A 24,434-nucleotide genomic window follows, 5' to 3' on the forward strand; every position below is an offset into this window, starting at 1 on the left:
CAGCCTCTTGCTGGAAAACAGTTGTTTTTGAGCAAAGAAATGATAAAATTTACATTGTTTTATTAAGCTTTTTTTTTATAACTTTGAATCAAGGAAGGGATTTCTAAAGAACTGTAGAACTGAATATATCTGTCTGGCCTTGTCCTGAATGTTTTCTGGGCTTTTAACGGATTCGATGTTAAAGTGCTCATTTCATCATTTTTCATTTTCCTTGTTTCTTTCTTCTGTGTTCAGGCCTGTAGGTTATTATAATGATGTTCACTTCAATGTCCAAAATGGAGCAATATGTAAAAAGTGAAACAAAAGAGCGAGCACAAGCAGCTGTGAAAACAGCTGAAAGGTGCTGAACAGAGAGTTTGGCGACATGCATCAACCAAGCTGGATATCAGAGCATAAACGCAACGGCCACCCAAGACAAAGCAGTTCAAACGTTTCCTGCTTGAATTTAAAGACATACAATAAAGCAAATATTTAAACTGGGATTTATCCAGTTAGAAGGAGGTAGTTAGTAAAAGTGCTGGCTGAACCAGCACTCTGTGGAGGGATTTGGAACCGTGTGTGTTGAGCTCAATCTGCCTCTAATTTACCGCTGGAGAATTAATGAATATTAAAAAACTTGTAATGGAAAAAAACAAAACAATTTCAATCAAGAAAACAGATTTTTGTCCTTTGTACAACAACCATCATTATGACAGGAATTCAGATGACACATTAGCGCCCATTCATGGCTCTTCCTATTTTCAAGAGAGGATTGGCTAAAGGATTTATTTTTTGTCAACCCCTACCTTAAAAGCAACTTAGAGAGGCCAGTTAAGCTAAAATGCATCGTTTTGGGAGGAGGCCTGAGCACCTGGAGAGAACCCAGGTATGCACGAGACGTTTCCTTCATTTTATTACTAATTTTATATACCATTTGCTTATTGTTTCATGTGTGATCATTTGTATTTTTGTGTACAGCACTTTGGTCCTGTTGGTGTTTAAAGTTCTTTATAAATAAAATTGGTATGGTATGTTATGGTATGAGGGGAACACAGACATGTTACACAGAAGGACTCCTGTTGATTTAGTTTCTGCAATGCAACAGTGTTAAGACAATATTTTCTTTCTAGTTAATATTTTAGTTTTCAGATCACCTCTCTGCAGAACATCTATTTTATTGCTGAAGAACCCAGCCCTTTGATGTTGCGACATTTGGTCATGAAAACAAAGAAATAGGACATAATTTTGAGCAGAATCAACATGAGTTGAATCTATAACTGATTCTGTGGAAATGTGTCTAATTTATCATCACACAAAAATAGTCCACCTCATGAGTTTGTAAGTTGTTTCATAATGAAATAGTTTCCAAGTGCTTCTAAAATTAAAAAGGTTAATTAAAAAGGTAAATTAAAAAGGTCAAGCGAACAGTGCGGGTGAAAATGACAAAATTATTTTGTTTGAAAATCGTCTTGAAATCTTGAAAAAACTATTTGCTAACTAGTTCTAAAACATCTGTCTCTCTGAAGCATAATTTAGCGTGAACAGCACATGCTAAATGGAAAATCTCAGATAAGCTTCTGATTTAGCACTCAAACCTCGCAGTGCACAGATTTTTGAATCTCAGAGATTGTTGTGATCCAGGTTGATCAAGGCTGCAAGTCTCATCTAATTTAAAACCCCTTCCATTCGAATGCCTGCTTGCATTCACACTTTGTCACCTATAAAGTGGTAACGAGTGTTGAATGCCAGCAATGTGCAACTGGAGAAGAAGCCAGCCATCCGAGCAATGCATCAAATGTTGCTCTCTTATTGATCCAATAATCAGATTATGCAGTATGCAAAGCTGCCGCTGCACTTTAGAGGCTGCTACATTATTTTTGACTTCCAGTTTGAGAGCAGCTGACTGACTTTAAGTTGTGCAGGCTAATGAAATTAGAAGAGGATACAGGGACAGATTTCCTTCTTAGTTTCCGTTTCCAAACACATTGACGTCTTTTTCCCTCCCACTTCAGATACTTCAGGGTGTCCAGCCTGGTTAGCTTGCCCCCACAAATGTTGTCACATTATATTTCTGAGCTGTCAACAAGCCCCTCATTGAGCCAGTATTTATCAAGTTAACCACACACAGAGGAGTAGTTGGACATATTCCCCAAACCAGTTTACTCACAGGAGACGTGTCATTCTTGAGCTTTAAACGGATTCGTCCAGTTTAACAGATCTAAGTGAGGGAGTCATATTTAATCATCTCGGTGACATAAATTTAGAAAGGTCACGGTGTTTCGTCAGCTGTGACTTGTGTGATGCTTTGGCAAATGCTGCCATCTCCTGGTGTTTTCACAGTAAAGCAATAGTTCACTCCTTTTCCTCCCACATCTAATCAGCTGTACGTTTTAGTAAGTAAATAAAACAAATAATAATCTCTATTTGCCATCCCTAGGAAGCAGTGGCTGCCACTGTGCGGCCCCCAGGGAGAATTTTGGGGCTAAAGGCCTTGCTCAGGGACCCAGAGTTGCAGTCTGTGGGATTCAAACCGGGGAACTTGCCGCCTTCCCAAGGACACCAGCTCTAACCACTAGGCAACCACTCCCTGGATGTAAATCTGACTTTTGAGTAATCAGTCATAAGGTAATCCATATTGATTTAATTGATTCCAATTACATATACATTTACTGACCACTTTATTAGGGACACCTGTTCAATGTGTTTGTCACGGGACCCTAAAGAGGAGGCGAGATGTTTTTTTTTGTGTGTGAAAAAAACACAAACAAAATGTGGATCGGACACAAATTTTCAGTGGTCCAGATCAAAACAGAACAACGGTTGGTCCAACTTTGTGGATCCAAACGAAAAGTTTTAATTAATGTTTACTAAACTCCAAATTTTATCTAATGTAGCCACTCTAATTAGAACATCTATGAGCTAAAAACTGCTAAGTTTGATAGTGCTATCAAAGCAAAAGGACATAAGGCATGTTGCTCAGGTGGCAGTGGTGATAACTGAGAGAATGAGGACGTTCTGATACTGTAGATCAAAGTGAGGGAGCGGGGACCCGACCCAGAGCAGAGAGGAAAGATACAGGCAGCATATTTACCTGTTTCTACCTGCAGCTGGAGGTTAGTGAGACATGAAACAGAAAACAAAGATCCTGCTTATCACAGACGCTCAACCTGCCAACAAACCAGGCTTTAAAGACCGAGGAAAGTTCAATTCATGGTATTTGGAGCTCCAATGTAAGCTAGAAAAATGTGCATTTCCTGTGAAAATGCAACGTGACTGCTGTAACCTGAAGGACAAAAATGAGAGAAAGTAGCTGAAGCTAGCAGAAAAAAATAAGCTGAAATATGAAAAATGAGCAAAAAACATTATTAACAGCAGCTAAACTGTCAGCTTATCAACAGGAAAACTGGAAGCTAAAATGGTGCAACAAGCTGAAGTCTGCAAAACATTCTATAGGAGGTTAAAAAATGGAAGACATATTAGAAAAGCAAAGATGTAGTTACAGCTGACAAACTGCGGAAGCACATATTTTTGCTAAAAAGGGCTGAAGAAGAGAAATTTGACGAAGGAACAACAGTTGACTTTTAAATAATTGGTAAAAAAAAAACCCGCATAAATGGAAAAAGCAGACTTGACATCTGATCATCTGAAGTAACAGTGTCAGTTGCAAACCAAAAAAGAAGTACAACTGTCACATTATATGGAAAAGTAGCTGGTCTTGGTGCAGAACACAAAGCTATAATATTAGCTAACCTTGAACAACCTAATTAGTCCGAGGGTATTGAACTAAAGTTTATCCAGTACATAACAGCACAAAGCTAAAGTTGGCTTGTTTTGGAGCAGAAGGTGGCAGGCAGATGAAGGCAGAGGCTGGAAACAGTCCTGATGGACAGGCATGGGTCATAAAGAGGCAGAAACACACAATATTTACTGGTCTGGGCTAGAACATAGGAGTTAATTAAAAATTAATAGAAGTCAGTGAAAAGTCACACATTTATGTGTGTGTCTGTGTGATATCTATATAACTTAATATATTAATGGCAAGATTAGATGGTTAAAATCTGTGTTGGGGTATAGAAATTAATAAAAAAAAGTATTGGAAGTTATGCAAAGTCCTCACAAAGATAGTAACAGACAGATGTGTGTTTGTGTAATCAACACATGCTTGATAAGACACACATCCATTAAAGTCACCACAATGTTCTCATAAAGATAGAAAAACATGAATGTGTGTGTACATGTACTTGCAGCTGAGTGAGGACATTTTTGGCTCATTGTAATAACAAAGTGAGGACCTTTTTTTGGAACTTTTTTAAGACGAGGTGTTATGTTTAGGACTAAGGTGTCAATCAGGTTTAGGTTAGGGTGATATATGTACTGGTATTGGTTAAGTTTAGGTTCAGGCCATAGCAAGGGTTGAAAATGAAGGCAAGGAAAACAAGGATGTGAGTGTGTGTGCTCATGTTTAATCCTTGGAAAGACTCACACACACCCATCCATACCTCCATTTGTCTGACCAAGCTCTGGCAGGTGTTCCGCTGCTATGGTAACTCACTCACCTGAGCACAGGTGAGTCCAGATCCTCTCTCTGCCCCTCTCTCCGGCCTTCATTGTTTAAACAGCATTGAAGCACGCTCTTGAACAACGGTCAATAACTTGGGAAGCGTTAGCAGTATGGAAATCTTCGTTGGACCATTTTCTTTCAGAATAGACAGAAGAACATTATCTATGTTTTTTTTTTTTTTTGGTTGAAAATATATTATTAAAGGCACAAGACAATGTGAAGTGAAAGCACAAGCTGCCCAGGACCCAAGCTAGGCTGTTTGCTGGGCTGTGCTTAATACCACAAATAACAGATCTGCCAATCACATGGGAACAGCTCCACACATTTTATTCTCTGGTGAAGACAAGTTGCTTCAGCTCAAACCCAACATCAGAATTAGGAAGGAAGGAGTCATGGTTCTTGGTGTGTTGGGGATGGTCCGAACACTTTAAAAACACATGATATACTAGGATTTTCACACACACACAATCATTTCTGATGTTGACAGAGAATGGCCCCAACATAGTTGGTGTGGATAAAGCACCTTGTTGCCATCAGAAGGGAATGGGCAAAAGTACAGCTAAATTACTCACTAACAGATAGTTAACATAGCCAGATGTCTGAACGCACAACATGTTGGACCTTGAAGCAGGTGGGCTCCAGTAGCAGAAGGCAGAGGTTAGCAAAACAGGACAATAACAGATTGCCTGGTGCAATAAGTGTTGATTTCCGGTGCAACATTTACTGAATTGGGCGTAAAAACTGTGAAAACAATGATCCATTCTGCCTTGCTTCAATGGTTCAGGCCTCTGATGGTGGTGTCATGGTGTGGGAGATGCTTTTAACACGTTTTGGGTCCTGTGTAATAAGTGGCCAGAGTAAATGGCTTCTTTGTGTGAGATAGTGGAAATATCAGCTTTACCGCCTGTCATCTTACAAGTAAACAATAAGTCATAAAATTACACTTGTGATAATTATATATAAACAAAATGTGTTGTTTTTACTGTAATCATCCAGAGAGGGAAGTCTGCATCAGTCCCGAGCGTTTCCTGAGAACAACTTACCTGTTAGTCACAGTTTACAGTCAGATATAATACCTCAAACGCAGCAGGTCACATGATCAGCCAGTGGTGGACGTCACATGATGTAACATGCATAGATTCAAAAACAACTCAGATAAGAGACGCTTTAAATGAGAAAGGGGAATTCATTTTAATAAAATTTGATTCAGTAAAAAAATAATGCGGTCAAAAATTTTACCTTCATAGTGATTGTTGATTAATTTAGGAACAAACATGATGTGGGAACCACGTGCTGAACAACGTAAGCGTGGCAGAGGAAGTTACAGGAAAGGAAACTAAAATTTTGCTGTGCTGTTTGTAAGTTTCACTTTTGCCTCTGTATTTCCCCTGCGCGTGTATGGAGACGCCACAAAAGACAATTCTACTTCTACCTTTGATCCATGAAATTGGGCAGTATATGTTTTTTTTTTTTATTAATCTGCGCCTACTGTTGTTGACTACTATCTTGCTCTTTTCTCGTGACAGTTGCGGTAAATGATTTGTAGAAGTCCAGATAAGTCCCAACCTTCAACGTTGAACAGAGCTTCTCATGACTCCCATAGTGCTTACACATAAAAAAAAACACACACTTGTGATACTTCTCATATTATTGGTCATATCTTCTGAGCTTATGACAGGTGGTTTTCACAAACTGAGTTCATATGGTTCGTAGTTGCTTTTCGCTACTTTACCTATAGAGGCTACGTGATCAGTTACCTGTGTTAGAGAACATTAGTGAACAAACGGCCTCCTGAAGACCGAGGAACACTGCAGGTGGGTCAGTGAGAACGTTGTGAAGAAGTTTTAAATTGGGCTTAGGTTACAAGACACTATCTCACAGATAGTATCCATCATTTCAACATGAAAGGACTGAAGTAATGCGACAGGCTGGGTAAGGAGAGCGCTGATCAGCGATTTAGCCAAGAGGCCCATGGTAGCTCTGCAGGAGCCACAGAGATCCACGGTCGGGTCCGGCTAGAGAATCTGTTGGGAGGAACAGTTTTAGTCCCTCAGTGACAGTTTACCACAACCCAGAGTTTATGTAAATATGGATGGAGCTACACACAAGATAATCCTGGAGGAAAACCTGCTGGTGGTTTCAGTATTTATTGGGATCATGTCTTCTTTAGTTACTTATCCTTTAGTGTCCCTAGTTTTCAGATTCTCCGTTTTGATTTCCTCCATTAAGCTACTCCTGTAAGTCGTCCAGCTCCCTTTGATACCCTGTGCTCTGACTACCTGCTCCCGTGTAAGTGCTTTGCTTGAGTTAATTAAAAATCCTGAGTCACTGTTTGCGCTGGAGGCTACAGGAGATGTGCTGGTACATACATACCTCAAAAGAGTTGTAGCTGTAATTGCAGCCAAATCGGTTCAGCAACTTTTTGTCTTCTAATTAACAACCATGCTCGACTTTGTTTGGGTGTATGACATAAAATCCCTATAATATACATAGAAAGTTGCTTTGAAAAAGTTCTGGTAGTACAAATACTTTTGCAAATCACTGTAAAAGACAACCTTAAGGATCCAGAAACTGCAGCAGCCCTGATCTCAGGGTTGTATATCCTGTGCACCAACGATTGCAGGAGACGTTATACGAGACGACACATTCGGAAGTTTGCAGACGACACAGTTATTGTCAGCCTGTTACAGTGAGAGGATGACTCACTTTGTCAGGCAGTGGAGGATTTTATTGTGGTGTGACTGTTCCTACTTAGAGCTTAATGTCTTCAAATACAGTTTTTTTTAATGGAAAGTCCGCTAGCTATCATTAAAGGGGAACCAGCGGAGCGTGTTCAGTGTATAAGAATCTGACAGTTGTCATTCAGAAGAAGCTGACGTTCAGCTGAGATTATGATAAGGTCGGGCAAAAAAAGTTCATCAAACATTTCACTTCCTTCCCAAAATTACATCAATGTGTAAAAAGCTGGTGACAATGTTGCATAGTTCTACGACCGCTTGGTTCAGCAATCAATCAGTAGGAGCCCAAAACAGGATGAATCAAAGAGCAAAAGTGGCCGGCTAAGTTACTGGTACCAAATTACCTGATCAAACATTTTAAAAAGAAGTCAAGATACATTCTCCACTTCTGTCATCACCCACTTCATGGGCTCCTACCATCTACAACAGGATAGTGAGAGCCTAAAGCAAGGACCAACAGGAGGAGAAGCTCTCTAATTACTCAGACCACCATTCAAATAAATTTAAAATGGGATTCCTTCGTCACTTTAGTTGGATAATTTTACTTAATATTTGTACTGATGTGTTCCTCTGAGTTTTCTTTACTGTTTTGGCAACTCTTGTAAAGTGATTATGTGTTTTTTTTTAATGTTTTTCACGTGGCTGCCAGGCCAATTTCTTTATGGGGACTATAATGAAGTGATACCGATAATGATTCTGATCTGATGCTTTTTACAGATTATCACCCGTTGTACACATTTCTGTTGGGAAGTATGACCCTCTACTACAACAGTGAAATGCAACGTATGAACTTTAACGTTAATCATAGTATTGTGCAGCAGTTTGTAACAGAAGTAGGCGCGTTTCTGTGCATGCAAGAATAATTTAAAATAAAATCAGTATTGCATGGTATCTATGTTGAAAGTAAAGGATTAACCTTTTAGAATCAAACGGGCACACATTTCATAGAAAAACTACAAGAATTAGAAATTTAGATGATAATCAGTACAGATGAGATTAAAAAAAAAATCCCCTTTGAGTTTTAGTTTGTCTGACTGCATAAAACTGGAAATACTGGAATGTTTTCAGATTTGGATTTAGATGTTGCTGCCTATTTGCTTTTTGGCTACACCGAAAAAAAAGCTAAACACACTGAGCTTCAGCAGAGATAAAAATGATACATTAGATCAGATTTTGTACGGAAAAGAGCCCCGCAGAAATATTCATGAAGTCGAGAAATAAACAGAAGAGATGGCTGATCAGAGTTACAGTAAGCGTTCCCTCTGAATACAGCAGATTTTTCATGTTCAAAGAAATCTGAGTCAGTGAATGAACATTAATTTTAAAGCACACAGTAAAATGTTACTCCCTATAATGGAGGTTTATGACATTTTTAAAGATTTGAGGACTTTACTACATTCTTTTGAGAACCATGACAAAACCTCATTACTATTTCACAGTTTCACTATTAGCCCTTTAGATCTTTGGTGTATAATTTAGGCGCGCATACCCGCTCCTGATTGCACAGCAGAAGCTCTCGTCCTCTTATTTAACTATAAAATGTTTCTGTTGCTATTTTTACTTCGACAGATGACTCTTCATATGCTGTCCTGGGTTAGCTTGGTGTGAGAGGAGTGCTTGGTCACCTGAATCATGATGAAACAGAGGGAGAGGATTACGTTTCCAACTCCCCAGTGTTACAGGTCAGACCTCCAAGTCGTTCCAGAGAGATTACATCAGCGTCTCCTCATGATTCAGGGGACCAAGTACTCCACTAACACCAAGCAACAGCTTCAGTGGCGGTGGATCGTTGATTTGCTTCTGACTGAAAATGTGCCGAGGAGGATGGGCCTCCATGTCCTTAAAAACAGCAGCGCTCCACCTGCAGGTTGCTCAGAGCGAGCCTCCAGAACTGACAAAGACTTTTGGATAGGTGTCGAAAAGTTTTCAGAAATAAGTGATCGAAGGAACGGTTGCCTCCGATTTAAGATGTTTTGCTGTTGCGATGACCCGGATAACTGGGAATGTGCACAGGCATCATGATGACAACTGTAAAGTTTCAGCTTAGTTATCAGTTTTCTCTCTTTATGGTCTAAGCTCTGTCATGAGACTGAAAACCTTGTGACAGTTATCAGACTGGCTGGCGGACACCAGCTTTGGGTGTATGTTATTCCTCACAAAAGTATTCACACCCCATGAATTTCTCCAGATTTTGTCAAATTGTAACCACAAATTTACTGGGATGTTATGTGACAGACCAGCAATTCAATTCAATTTGATTACATTTTATTTATATAGCGCCAATTCATGAAACATGTCATCTCAAGGAACTTTCCAAAGTCAAATTCAATCAGATTATACAGATCGGTCCAAAAATAAAAAGTTTCCTCTCCAAGGAAACCCAGCAGGTTGCATCAAGTCTCTCCAAGCAGCATTCACTCCTCCTGAAAGAGCGTAGAGCCACAGTGGACAGTCGTCTGCATTGTTGATGGCTTTGCAGCAATCCCTCATACTGAGCATGCATGAAGCGACAGTGGAGAGGAAAACTCCCCTTTAACAGGGAAGGAAAAACCTTCAGCAGAACCAGAGCATGGTTGAAAATATCTTTACACACAAATATCTTGAACGTTGGGTGTGAATTTCTATTCTAGCACCTTTGACACCTAAATCCAGTGCAACCTTCTGAATTTATGTAATCAGTGAAATTGGGTGGGAGACGAGTTATTATTCTCATCTCAAGACAAATGTGAGTTATTTAGTATAACTTCAGAGATTTTGTTTGTATTTTCACACCTGATGTGTTTAGGCTAGTTAAGATGAACACTGGTTCTTTTCCCCCTTGGTGTGGATCGTTCCTGCTTCCCTGGTTTGTGGAGAGGCACAGTAGAGGTCAGGGTTTACAGCACAAATATAAATAAATCCATGCACTAAAACCCACTAATTATATGAATACATCCTCAGTGTTTTCTACCAGCTCAGAATACAACATCTGGTTCCTGTATTTATAGTTGTTGTTCCACCACAGACACAACTGGTTTAGGCCAACGGGGGCCATATTTGATTAGGAGGCATGAGTTGATCCCACTTTAATTCTTGAAATTTTTAACTTAAACATAACAGGAGCAGTAATTTAAATGCAAATGAACGAAAAACAAAAAACAAAAGAAACATAAACTTCCTTTTTAGTCCAGTCTGAACTTTTAGTCTGGAATAAAGTCCAGACCAAAACCTAACTTGGAAGCTGATGTTTGGAGATGCTGTTTACCTCTGTCAGAGCTTAAGGTGTTTTTGTAAAGAAAATTGGGCAAACATTTCAGTTTCTAAAAGTACAAAGCCTGTAGCGAGATAAAAACAGAAATAGAAATACCTTTATTGTTCAAGAGTGGGGAAATTTGGGTGTGATATCGGCAAAAACAAGTAGACAGAAGACAGCAGACTTACACACAAGATTAAATGATAAAAAGCTAAATGTAAAGTTAAGTTGTAAAGCAGAAGAGAAAGAGGAAAAAAAAAAGTACCGTATCATTATTAACATTCATGACCTGAAAATCAAGCCACAAAAAAAGAAAGCGAGAACAAGAGAAATGAAGGAACTTTGGTCTTCGACAAATATAGAAAACAATAAATTATGATTTGGTCAAAACATAATTTAGAAAACGGGTTTCTCAGAATGTGCGCTCTGTGCTAACACGTGACAATCTCATCCAAAAGGTTATCAAAGCTGCAGAAGTGTGAATGTTTTTAATAGGTCGTGCAGAATGTATTTGTATGGAGAGCAGAGTGAAATTATTTTAAAACAATGGGGCAACATTTCATGTAAATCCTCAGCATTGCTGGAAGTCTCTCCAGCGCTCATTGAGTGGGTGTCCGCTGCTTTTTCCATTGTTTTGCCTGACAGGTTTCATATAAAACAGGTGGGTGTGAGCATCCGTTAGCACGAGCAGAGCATGATTTAATTTTTTTTATTTTGTTAGTATTAGTCTGGAGCTCATAAAACAAATCCCCATTTCTCTGACTGGAAATGGACTTAAGGCAGCAGAAAATCCCAGTATTCAAAGTAAAAGCCTTTTACCATCACGAATGACAGTAAGTTCTTAGAGCAACCTCACCACATGCTTTCACAGAAGTCCCAAATGAGTAACTCTGATGTTGTTTATGCCGAACCAGTTTGACATCATGCAGGCTTCTCATAACTTCTAACTCCACCTTTTACTTGTTTTAGTGCCTCGCTTGTCCTTTTCCGTTTATAGGCTCCTGACAACCACCTGACAGGAGTACAGTAGTCATAACCGCTGTCATGTATATAAGCAGATCTGTCGATCTCATCTCGGTCACCCACAGGAGGAAACACACCCGTCTTCAGCCCAGAAACAAAGATAGGTTCAGGTAAGTGGCAGAGAAGCAGATAAGAAGTATAGACGCCCTCGCATACATTCGGTTATATATTAACACTGATACAAAGGTGAAAAGGAGAGTTTCACGAAAAGTAGGTTACAGAACCAAAAGTTCTGCAGAAAGCCGCTGACATCAAACCTCACGTCAAGGAAGTGTCTGTAAAAAAAAAAAAGAAAAGTCAAAGGAAATCTACGGTGAAAGAGATAATCTACAACCTGTGTGGTTTCCTGCAGCTTGCAGAAGATTGTTCTTTGCTATCTGTTTGTGTTCAGCCAAGATGAAGTTGCTGCTCGCCGTTGCTGCCGCTCTGGCCGTGGCCAGCTGTGCCAGCATCTCTCTGGAGGACCTCGAGTTTCACGCCTGGAAACTGAAGTTTGGTGAGATCCCAGATCCTCCACACTTAAACGTCCGTTCACGGCGCACGTACGCTGCCGTGGCACGGAGAGAAGACTTCTCTTCTTTTCCCTCATGCGTTCTGTGCTTATTTTCTTGCAGGAAGGTCCTACGGCTCTCCATCAGAGGAGGCGAGGCGTAAGGAAATCTGGCTCAGCAACCGCAAACTGGTTCTGGTTCACAACATCCTGGCAGATGAGGGCATCAAGTCGTACCGCCTTGGCATGACCTACTTCGCTGACATGGTATCTGCAGAAAAAAAGATCCTCTGCCCTTCAAACTTTACTGTCGCCACTTTCAGCGGTTGGGTTCGGGCTGCATGCAGGAGCTGTGTTAATATTCTGTGCACACATCAGTATAGGAACATGCAGACATGCATACAAACGCTTGTGCACCGACACACCCACAGTAGGTATGTGTGCATACACATTTAAGGAATCATGCAGCGGCTGAAACAATCCTCCATTAAAACGGACACTGCAAAAATAGACCTAAAAATAAGATTTTTTTCCTTGAAATTAAAGTATTTTTCCTTGATTTGAGCAGATAAATAGGACTGTTTGCCAATGGAATAAGATTTTTGCACTTAAAATAGGAACAATTCATCTCCATCACCTTATTTCAAGTGCAGTATTTCTAATTATCTTATTTTAGGGGTAAAAATACTCATTCCATTGGCAAATAATCTTATTTACCTGCTCAAATCAAGGGCAAATACATTAATTTCAAGAAAATTTTACTTATTTTTAGATCTCTTTTTGCAGTGGACTCATCTATAAAATAGAACATAATTATATAAAAATGTATGTTTTTAGCAGTGTTTCTTATTATTCATTTAATTTTAACCTTCCCTCACACTATAAAGGCAACCAGATCAGCTCACCATATTGTTTGCACTTCTTTATTCTACTATACTGTCAGGAATGGACAGATTAAGAATGAAAGGAAAAAAATATCTACAAAGACACTTTGAACTCTGCTCTTATCTCCAGGAAAACGAGGAGTACAAGCGTCTGATCTCTCAGGGCTGCCTGCGCTCGTTCAACGCCTCTCTGCCTCGCCGTGGCTCCACTTTCCTTCGGATGCCAGAGGGCAACGATCTTCCCAACACTGTGGACTGGAGGGACAAGGGATACGTCACGGACGTCAAGGATCAGAAGCAATGCGGCTCCTGCTGGGCCTTCAGCGCAGTACGCTCCAGAATAACTTAACGTTTCTTTTAAACTCGGCAAACTTTAGAAAACGGTTCCCTTCCTAACAGAAAGGTCTCTCTGTCTTAGACGGGCTCCCTGGAGGGTCAGACCTTCAGGAAGACTGGGAAGCTGGTGTCTCTGAGTGAGCAGCAGTTGGTTGACTGCTCTGGTGACTATGGCAACATGGGATGTATGGGCGGCTTGATGGACAACGCCTTCAAGTACATCCAGGCAAACGGTGGGATAGACACAGAGGATTCCTACCCTTATGAGGCAGAGGTATTTTACTTAAACTTATAACATCAATTAATCTTTAATTATGAATCAGAATTGTTAACTTTTAATATCAAGTTATCAGGCCACAAAAGCCCGAATGGGTGAACAGTGCTGCCATCTGCTGGAAGTGACACGTAGTTGCATTTATCCTTAAAGAGAATGAGAGCTTTGTTACTGGACATTATTTTGATATATTTTTATTTTTTGCTTTATATTTGCGTTGATGCAAATGGAATAACATTTGGTCACATTTATATTTTTGGTGTGTTCTAATATTAAATGTTTTTTTTTTCCACGTCCTCAAACTTGCAGGATGTGAAAAATCCATACAAAATATCAAGTAGAGATACTTTCCCTTTTAGGATTTTTTGATATACTGCAAAAATCCACCAATTTTAATCAAGTGGATTGAAAAAAAATTCATAGCTTTTTAATTACTTTTAACAACAATAGATTTGAACGAGTGCTGCTACCAGGTTCAGAAAATAATTGGGGGAAAAAATAAATAAAGTTAAGTAAAAATTGATAAAAAAAGGTCATTTGGATTAATTTAATGGAAAACAATCAACATTTTTAAATAGATAAAACTGCTTTGCAAATTAATACAATTCACAAGGACTGAAATTAATAATGTAGTTTATGATATGAAATAGCAAAACACAATATTTTCAATCTTTAAGAGGATTTTTTGTGTCAAAGGGACACAGAAGGGGCAAAATTATTTATTATTTGTCTTTCCACAAAAAAAACAAAATAATTGATGTGAATCATTGTTGCTGCCAAGGTTTAACAATGAAAAAAGCAAATTCTTCCGTATCCCATGTTTAATTTAAAATAAATTAAACATGGGATATTGCAAAATTTTCTTTTTTTCCCTTTTTTTAACCAAATAAATAACTTTTAATTGCTACAACAGGAATCCGTTGAGTTAATTTTATTTTCTAAACTATGAGTTATGATGGCATTCATTAAAAAGAGGACACCACTCACTGCTTGTCAGGGTCTCAGGAGGATGGTGCCGATCTAGAAAAAGAATACATGATATCTCAGTCGCCATGTTTGAAAGAGCATTTTTGTTTCCAAGACACAGCACAAACTGTCTGGGCTGCTAATGGAAATATTAAGATAGAGAAAACCAAAGTTTGACACGCGTAATCCCATTACCACGTCTAGGAAAACACAAACAGTGAATTACGTCGTGTTGTCGCTCCTCCAGGATGGGCAATGCCGTTTCAACCCCGACAAAGTTGGAGCCACATGCACCGGCTACGTGGATGTGAAGGAAGGTGATGAAGACGCCCTGAAGGAGGCCGTGGCCACCATCGGACCCGTTTCTGTTGGCATCGATGCCTCTCAGCCATCATTCCAGCTTTATGAATCAGGTTAATAAGGACAAAGAAATTATTATTGGAAGTGACTTTAAAGTTTAACATGCTGGTCTAGCATCTGTGGGTGACATTAAAAAGCAGCTAAAGACATTTTTATTCCAAGAAGCTTTTAGGGAGACTTTAGTTTTTATTATATGCATTTGTAATTGCAGTGCGTTTATATTTTGTATTATATATTATTGTCTTACACTGTTTTGTGACAGCCTGTCTGTGAAAATACATTTTGCTGACTTATTGTGTATTTGTGCTTCTAGGTGTGTATGACGAGCCTGACTGCAGCAGCTCAGAGCTGGATCATGGAGTGCTGGCTGTTGGTTATGGCTCTGATAATGGCCAGGACTACTGGCTGGTTAAAAACAGGTAAACGTGGAGCTCACATCTACTGTTTTTTCTGCAGAGTCAGCTCTTTCTAACATGGAAAAACTTCATTATGTGTGTGTTTCTGCAGCTGGGGTGTTGAATGGGGCCATAAGGGATACATCATGATGACGAGGAACAAACACAACCAGTGTGGGATTGCCACTGCAGCCAGTTATCCACTGGTCTGAACAGGTTGGACCTGCTTTTGTCTTTCCATATTTAACTTATGTGTAAAAGTTTTATTTAACCTCTTAAGATGTGAGAAGTTTAATCTGTTTGCCTTCAAACATATATTTTTGTCTCTTCTGATAGATCTGTACAGTAAATAAGGTTTACAGCTAATCAAACTGATATGTTTGAAGACTAACAATTTTTTCAGCCATTGCTCAGGTGTCTAAAAGCCTATCTTTTGACCAAAACTATGAGGTTTTTAGGGGTTAAATAAGCTAAAAGGTAGAACATCAGCAGCCCATTTAAGCCTAAATGTATCCTTATTTATCTTCGCTCTGTAGTTTACTGCCTATTTATTTTCTCTTTCTTTTCATTGGGTTTTGCAGGTTCAGGACTTTTCTCAGCAGAGGGAAATAGTAACAAGTAATTTGCCGTAATTCCTTTTTAAGGCCGACTGAGTGGTGTGCTCCAAACTAAACGTCTTCCTCTCTTCTCTGGGACAAACAGCGGCTCTTTGCCATGGTGCACTTCTTACAATAGTTGTTTATGAGCATTGTAAATAAATGTAAAGAAATAAATTTGTGTCGTTGGATATAAATATTGCTGCCACGGGCTTTTATTCGTCTCCGTGATGTGGTTTACGAACAACGCTATGTTCTTTTCTTGCACGGAGAAATAAATACAATACTACATGTTGAGTTGTAAAGAATTAAGTAGAAAGGACAGACAATCTATTTGCCTTAATTCAAACACCAGACAGAGAAATTGTTTTTTTTTTTAAAGCCAGTGATATTTTCTTTATTTGAGGAGTTAAACAGTAATAAAGTCTGAATTATCCCTAAATCGGTAAATATCACTATAGACACTTTTAAGAAGGTTTGTGCTGTAGTAAATCTTTCCAGTAGTGCCACATGCCATAACTATCGCCACTTAGCTTCTGCAGGAGACATTTATTCTTATTTTTTACTGAAACTGTAAGTTATTCATCAAGCTATAGTTCTAGCCAGAGGTTTATATACTCACAAGCTTCAAAGTCATTTTATTTTCTTTATATTATGTTTAATCAAATCAAAATAATTTATACAGCTTCAAATATATACACACAGTCCTACTTCCATTTTCCTTAAATGCTCCCCAGCAAGTTGCAAAAAACACATGCTTCTGGTTCGATATATTAAATTGCTGTCCTTAGAAGACTTTGTGGAGTTCAGTGAAACTGGTTGTTTTCCTAGGATGAATTCTGCTTTTAAATACATTAATGCTAACAAACATGTCATGTGATCAAATATCCAGCCAGAATGCTACATGCAATGAAGCTTGTTGATCACATTTACATGTGCATGTTTTTCTGCAACTTTCTGAGGGACATTTAACCAAATATTAGTGGAGGCTTATGCATTTACTGTCCACATGTGGATTAAATTATGTGGAATCTGTGTGCATCAGAGAAATGAAATCTCAGTCACAATTTATGAACAGCCTAAAGTTCATGATACGTGTGTAAACACTTCTGAGTGTTGCTGTAGATGGGATTTTGAAGTTCATATAGTCAATAAAAACGTTTTTTCTTTTAATTAAGGCTAGTACAAATGACTTTAATATTTTTGTAAATAGCTCTGAACATTTGTCTTAACTTTGCATTCTTAGTGATGTTTTTGTGAGGAAAAAGGTGAGATGACCCAAAGTTAAAATGATCAGCCTGTTAGCTTCCACTACCTCTGAAAAAGACCCTTCTGTGATATTTCCTGAGTTTCAAACTATTTGTTGGTTCCCTTAAAAATCTGATGAAGTTTGAGGAACTCTGCAGAAGCTCTGACTTGTAGGGAACCAAGTGTTCAGATGTGCATCCATCCATTCATCCATCCATTCATCCATCCATTCATCCATCCATTCATCTATCCATTCATCCATCCGTTCATCCATCCATTCATCTATCCATTCATCCATCCGTTCATCCACCCGTTCCTCAATCCATTCATCCATCCATTCATCCATCCATTCATCCATCCATTCATCCATCTGTTCATCCACCCATTCCTCAATCCATTCATCCATCCATTCATCCATCCGTTCATCCATCCATTCATCCATCCATTCATCCATCCATTCATCCATCCATTCATCCACACGTTCATCCACCCATTCATCCACCCATTCATCCATCCATTCATCCATCCATTCATCCATCCGTTCATCCACCCGTTCATCCACCCATTCATCCATCTGTTCATCCACCCGTTCCTCAATCCATTCATCCATCCGTTCATTCACCCGTTCCTCAATCCATTCATCCATCCATTCATCCATCCGTTCATCCATCTGTTCATCCATCCATTCATTAATCCATTCATCTATCCATTCATCCATCCATCCGTCCGTTCATCCATCCGTTCATTCATCCATTCATCCATCCGTTCATCCATCTGTCTGCCTGAATCAAAACCTGAATCTTTGGATGCAAAATTTAAAGAAATGATGTATGAGGCTCAAGATTTATGTTTAGTGTTGTAAAAATTAAATGTATAATAAATTACACAATGCATTGTGAAATAATGTTGAGATGGTTGGAAATAGGCTCATTAAAACCTCAGTGATATAAGACTCTTCCCATTTTGAACTGATTTAATTTGACTCATATTAATCAGTAGCTGGTCTTACTCGTACGTTTTGTTCAATTTATTCAGATTAATACGTGCACATGTCTGTGTTTATAGCTGAAATGATTGTGTTGCTTAGATCATTTTAGGAGAAGCTTTACACCCTTGGTTGTGCTCATTAGTTCATTTTTTCTTATCGCTGATGGGCTCAGACTAACATCTTCCACACAGAGCCCACCTGCTGAGGACTGAACATCCTTGTTAGCTGGCCTGAGATATCATCTACTGCTGTTAGTTAGGACAACCTAGCAACACACTGACACTAAACACTGCAAAGAAATCCAATAATGGAGTCTGGCCTCTTCCCATTGGGATTTGTAATGCTGAAGGATTTTACATGTAATCTAACTAAATAGTGAAACTTGAATCAGTATTTGAACATCTTTTTTTTTAACCTTGGGCACCGGAGTGTTGCATAGCTCTTCTGCGTTTAAAGGTTGGCTATAATTACGTTTATAGTGCTGGATTTTTCTTTTGTCAATTTGTCACTAACTATTCAGCTTTACCGCAATTAACCTTAAATTTCTCTCATACTTCCAGACTTCAACATATGAACCAAGAAGAAAATGAGCAAAATAAGGCTAAGCATGGATATAAATGTGCAGGAATGTGTTGTTAAAAGAGAAACAGATGTTTTATCTGTTGAGAAAATACTAGAGAGATATAAATGAAATGACATAAAATCAAGTCTAGCTGAAAGTGCAATGAAACTGCTTCTACAAGTACATCTAAAAATATACTGGGAGGGAACACTTAAACAACACAATTTAACCTCAAGTCAATCAGACTTCTGTGAAATCAAACTGTCTGCTTAAGAAGCCACATTGATTGACCACCAGGCTCACCTGCTGTTGTGCAAATGGAATAGACAACAGGTGGGAACTACAGGCAATTAGCAAGACCCTCACAATAAAGGAATGGTTCTGCAGGTGGTGACCACGGACCACTTCTCAGTTCCTCTGCTTTCTGAATGATGTTTTGGTCTCTGCTGAATGCTGGTGGTGCTTTCACTCTAGTGGTAGCATGAGACGGAGTCTACAACCCACACAGGTGGCTCAGGTAGTGCAGCTCATCCAGGATGGCACATCAATGCAAGAAGGTTCGCTGTGTCTGTCAGCGTAGTGTCCAGAGCATGGAGGTGCTACCAGGAGACAGTCCAGTACATCAGGAGACGTGGAGGAGGCCATAGGATGGATAGATAGATAGATAGATAGATAGATAGATAGATAGATAGATAGATAGATAGATAGATAGATAGATATCTTTATTGTCATTTTGTATGCACAAAGTGCGTACAGAACAAAATTTTGTTTGCATAGGAGGGCAACAACCCTGCAGCAGGACCGCTACCTCCACCTTTGAGCAAAGAGGAACAGGAGGAGCACTGCCAGAGTCCTGCAGGATGACCTCCATCAGGCCACAGATGTGCATGTGTGGTGGAGGTTATGCTTGCATCCCAAAACCGTGCAGAATGTTTGGCATTTACCAGAGAACACCAAGATTGGCAAATTCTCCACTGGCTCCCTGTGCTCATCACAGATGAAATCAGGTTCACACTGAGGATATGCAACAGAGTCTGGAGAAGCCGTGGAGAGCATTCTGCTGCTGCAACTCCAGCAGGACCGGTTTGGCAGTGGGTCAGTGATGGTGTGAGGGGGCATTTGTTTGGGGGGCCACGGCTCTCCATGTGATCACCAGAGCTAGTCTGACTGCCATTAGGTACAGAGATGAAATTCTCAGACCCATTGTGAGACCATATGCTGGATAGGTTGGCCCTGGGTTCCTCCTAATGCAAGACAAGATGGACCTCATGTAGCTGGAGTGTGTCAGCAGTTCCTGCCAGATGAAGGCATTCATGCTATGGACTGACCCGCCCGTTCCCCACACCTGGATCCAGCTGAGCACATCTGGAACATCGTGTCTCGCTCCATCCACCAACGGCACGTTGCACCACAGACTGTCCAGGAGTTGGTGGATGTGTTAGTCCAGGTCTGGGAGGAGATCCCTCAGGAAATCATCCACCACCTCATCAGGAGCATGCCTAGGCGTTGTAGGAAGGTTATATAGGCACGTGGAGGCCACAGAGGCTACTGAGCCTCGCTTTGACCTGTTTTAAGGAAGTTTCATCAAAGTTGGATCCACCTGTAGTGTTTCTTCACTTTAATTTTGAGTGTGACTCCATATCCAGACCTCCATGGGTTAATATATTTGATTTCCATTGATAAATTTTGTGTGATTCTCTTGTCAACTATGTACAGAACTAAGTATTTAATAAGAATATTTCATTCATTCAGATCTAGGATGTGATATTTTAGTGTTCCCTTTATTTATTTCTTTGAGCAGGTAGTAAAAAAATTGTGAAAACTATTATGTTAGTCACTCATTTTTAAAGTGAACCTCATATTATAGTAATTACATGGAGAGAAATATTTCAAGCCTTCAGTTCTTATAATTTTGACAATTGAGGCTTATGATAATAAAAAAAAAAACAAATTCTGTAAAAAATATTTTGAAAAGGTTAAAGACTGGAAACTCATGGTGTCATCAGCAAAATTAAAACACCTGCAGAGGTTTCCTGAGCCGCTAAAAAGTCTCTTCTACCGACTGGAGCATCATTAAACACCCTCCCCAGGAAGGGAAGCTAGGTCATTGCTAAAGAAGCTGGTTTTTCACAGAATGCTGTAGCCAAGCATATTCATAGAAAGTTGAGTGGAAGGAAAACATGTGGTAGGAAAAATGTGCATCAGCCACAAGGACATTTGCAGCCTTGAACAGATTGTGAGTGAGTGGGTTGAAGCTGCAGTCAGGGCATCAAGAGCTCCAAATGTCGCTTTCCTCGTGTCAGGCCTCCCCTGAATCAGAGACAATGTCATCAAATGTCTTAGCTGGGCTTAGGAGAAAAACATGGATTGTTGCTCAGTTTTCTAAGGTCCTCCTTTCAAAAGTTGCATTTCTTTTAAAATCAAGATTCCAGAGTCTGGAGGAAGGTTGGAGAGGCAAGTAATAACAAGAAATAAATTACAAGAAATACAAGAAATAAAGGCTTGATATATTTCACTCTGTGTAACATTGTATTATTCTTTTCCACCCGGCTGTATATTTAGAATAATACAAAATTAGTTATAATCTTAATCGCTAACGGTCAACTAAAAGCCGAACCAGAAAGATGCGTGTCCAGTTTGCTTTTCAGGTTTGTTCCACAGGTGAGACCCATAATAAGAAAAAGATCCCTAACCTAAAGTTCTGAGGTATCTGGATCTTGTTTAAATGATAAAATGAAATCTGATCATTATATTTGCATGTGAAAATAAATTATTAAATGTAAAAGTATCCAGTCTAGGGACTTTGTAGTAAAGAAGCTTGTTTTCTGGTTTTTCTCAGAATTTGTGAGGCTAACCTTTGTTTTGGCTGTGGTATAAGTGCATGTTTTCTTGGACAAGAATTGATAAATTAATTAATATATTCTGCAAGTTTTAAAGGCATTGATTGAAGTCTGCATTGGGCAGAGTTTTTTTTTTCTTTTCTAAGGCCACTTAGATGATCTAGTGGCCTTTATGTGACAGTTACTAGACACGAAATGGGTGAAGAGAGAAAATCTCTGGGCCGGGACTCAAACCTTTGGCAGCATTTTTAATGTGAAGTAAAAACTTGAACTAAAATCAAAATTTTTCAACTTATTGGTAGCATGTAAAAATCAAAAGGTGTGGGAACTAAAATAGAGCCCTTTGGAACTCCATGTCTCAGTTTATAATACTTAGATGCTAAATTTTCTGTGCTTACAACTAATTTCCTATATACTTGTGTTTATTGTGAGTTTATGAAGTAAAGTGTTGATTAACTGTATCTCAGTCTGGGTTTTGGTCCAATAATAGCAGAATCGATGCTCAGATCAGTTACAACTGAGATCCTCATTAGCTTAAATAGTGCTGACTCTTCTGGACTTTAGTAACTAAATTATGTTTCCTCAGATGACTGCAGAAGCTATTTTAACCATTTGCAATAGTTTCCTCAGTGTAATTATTGAAATCATATTAGATTCCCGCAAATTGTCCGTGCTAAATGTCACATTAGGTCTGGTAGTGATGATATTTGATTGGAGGTGCAAAACAGAGAAAGACGGGGAACATATAAGTGATTTAATCGGGTTGTCTGACAAAATGTGACCTTAACGTCTTTCTTATTCCTCCCTCAGCTGAAGCAGCAGCTGTGGAAAGAGACGCAGTCTGGAAGCAAACATTCACAGGCAAAGTAATTGAATAAGAGATTTAAATTATCTTTTGTCAGGCGAGTCTGGTAACAGCATAAAAAGAGTAAAAAAATCTCTTCCCATTTTATCAGCACCCCAGTGTGACAGTATTCAACCAATTAGGCTTGAATGATTGTTATCCGGTGACATTATCTTCATTATTCCTTTTATTTCTGTGAGTATGAAGTAGGGCATTAGAGAGTGGGAAAAGTAAACGATGAAAAAGCTTCCAGACAGAAACAAAGGGAGACAGAAGTAGGGCGCATAAGAGGTGAGGCAAATTAATTGGTTTTGCTAAATCCTCCTCAAACAGCAGAAGCCAATGTGGTTCCACAAAAAGGCCATTACCGGTAATCAATTTAAATCTGTTTTACCCTTCCCAAGGAAACCAATTAGGAAATTTAATTTGGCTTTTTTGATTCACAGCATAACTGCTGCACAGGACAGGACATCCAATTCACTTCCTGCAGAGAGGGACAAGTGAAAACACTGGGAGGTGTTGCTGCAACAAACAAATCTATTGATCTGAGGGAAAGGCTGTAAGAGCAAGAGGAGGAGGTGGAGACACGGGCAGCGGGGCAGGAAGAGTGGATTTCATTCCTATTAAGGAAGAGAACAAAAACACATCCCTGCTCCTGCTGTGTCAGTTTAACGCTGTCTCAGTAATTAAACTTTAATCCAGGTTACTTTTTTTCATTTGTGCTTAACAGTTTCCATCCTTATATAGACAAAATGAAAAGTACAGAGTTACCACACTTAAAAAAAACAGCAACAGAAAATAAAGATCTAAATGAATAAATAATAAAAAATAAGCACATGAAAAAAACTATAAATTTGAGCAGAAGCCATAATTGTATAATGGGTGTCTGCCTCTAAATAATTCATAACAACAATAATAGTGATAGAAATCATAATAGAATGTATAATACAAATGTAAACACATATAATATTATTAATACTAATACTACTACTAATAATAATGCTTACAGTTTAGTTCTTAATCTTTTATATTATTATTATTATTATTATTATTATTATTATTATTATTATTATTATTATTATCTTTAATACTACTACTACTAATAATAATAATAATGATGATAATAATGATAATAATAATACTAATAATAATATTAATGCTGGTAATAGTGGTGGTTTGTAGTAGTGTTGACAGCATTATCCTCACTTAATTAATAGAGTCATTAAAGTTGAACTTTTAGCTAAATCCCAGACAAATCCTTTTTCAATTGACCAAAAAGCTTTGTGCCACTAGATGGCAGCACTCGACTGCTGACTATTATCTCAATAATTTGGGGGCTGACTGGAACCCTACAGGGCTCTGGTTCAAAGTCAAATCTAGTCTTTTTTTTTCTCTTGTCACATGTCCTGCGAAAGAACATGTAACACAGAGAAATGCTCTTGCAACAACCCCCCCCCCCCCCCCCACACACACACACACAAACACACACATTCAAGCTCAGATTGCATTTTCTTGCACCAGTGAACCCATCACACCCTAACAACGCACACGACGAACACTGAATGTCCACTTAATCAACAATGTCACAGCACAATTTCAGTAGATTGGCTGTCTGGTTGGAGGAAAGTGTCAGTCGGCCGTGTCACCTATCACTGCAAACAAACCGTCTCTCCTCTGGGGACGCAGACGTGGCCACAATATTTCTGCTCAGATGTGTTACCCTCCCGTCACGTCTTTCCGTGTGCAGTCCCTCCTTCTGTGTGCGCAAACAGGATGTTGGCTGGTTTCTCATAATGGAGAACACAAACAGGAGCTCCCTGCATGACCGCTTACAACATGGATGTGTCCAAAAGAATCCTTCAATCTGAATGATTAAACAGGAAGCCAGCAACCTCTGTAATTTTACTCTTTTAAAATGTGCATTTCTTAACCCCATTCCTCTTTTGTTTCTTCCTTCCTTCCCTCCCTCCATCCATCCATCCTCTCTCAGCCAGCTGGAGTTCTTGGACGGTACTGCTGGCTGCGGTCTGAGAAAAGCGAGAGAAGCTAACGTTCAAGGCCAATTACACACAGACAAAGCACTTTGCATGTTATTGTGTTCGGGATTCATGCTTGATT

The 24,434-nt window shown here is 39.1% G+C and overlaps 1 protein-coding gene across 1 annotated transcript; it reads left to right on the top strand.

The window, feature by feature from the left end:
- The first annotated feature begins 11,547 nt into the window (after positions 1–11,547).
- Positions 11,548–16,032, top strand: ctsl.1 (cathepsin L.1). The gene is made up of 9 exons (XM_012864580.3): positions 11,548–11,643; positions 11,925–12,029; positions 12,148–12,290; positions 13,038–13,235; positions 13,326–13,517; positions 14,731–14,896; positions 15,157–15,262; positions 15,351–15,454; positions 15,820–16,032. The coding sequence occupies exons 2-8, from the start codon at positions 11,930–11,932 to the stop codon at positions 15,448–15,450; spliced, it is 1,005 nt and encodes a 334-aa protein (XP_012720034.2). The 5' UTR covers positions 11,548–11,643; positions 11,925–11,929; the 3' UTR covers positions 15,451–15,454; positions 15,820–16,032.
- The last annotated feature ends 8,402 nt before the right edge of the window (positions 16,033–24,434 follow it).

Source organism: Fundulus heteroclitus, chromosome 19 (genome assembly GCF_011125445.2).
Source record: "Fundulus heteroclitus isolate FHET01 chromosome 19, MU-UCD_Fhet_4.1, whole genome shotgun sequence".
Lineage (NCBI taxonomy): Eukaryota > Metazoa > Chordata > Actinopteri > Cyprinodontiformes > Fundulidae > Fundulus > Fundulus heteroclitus.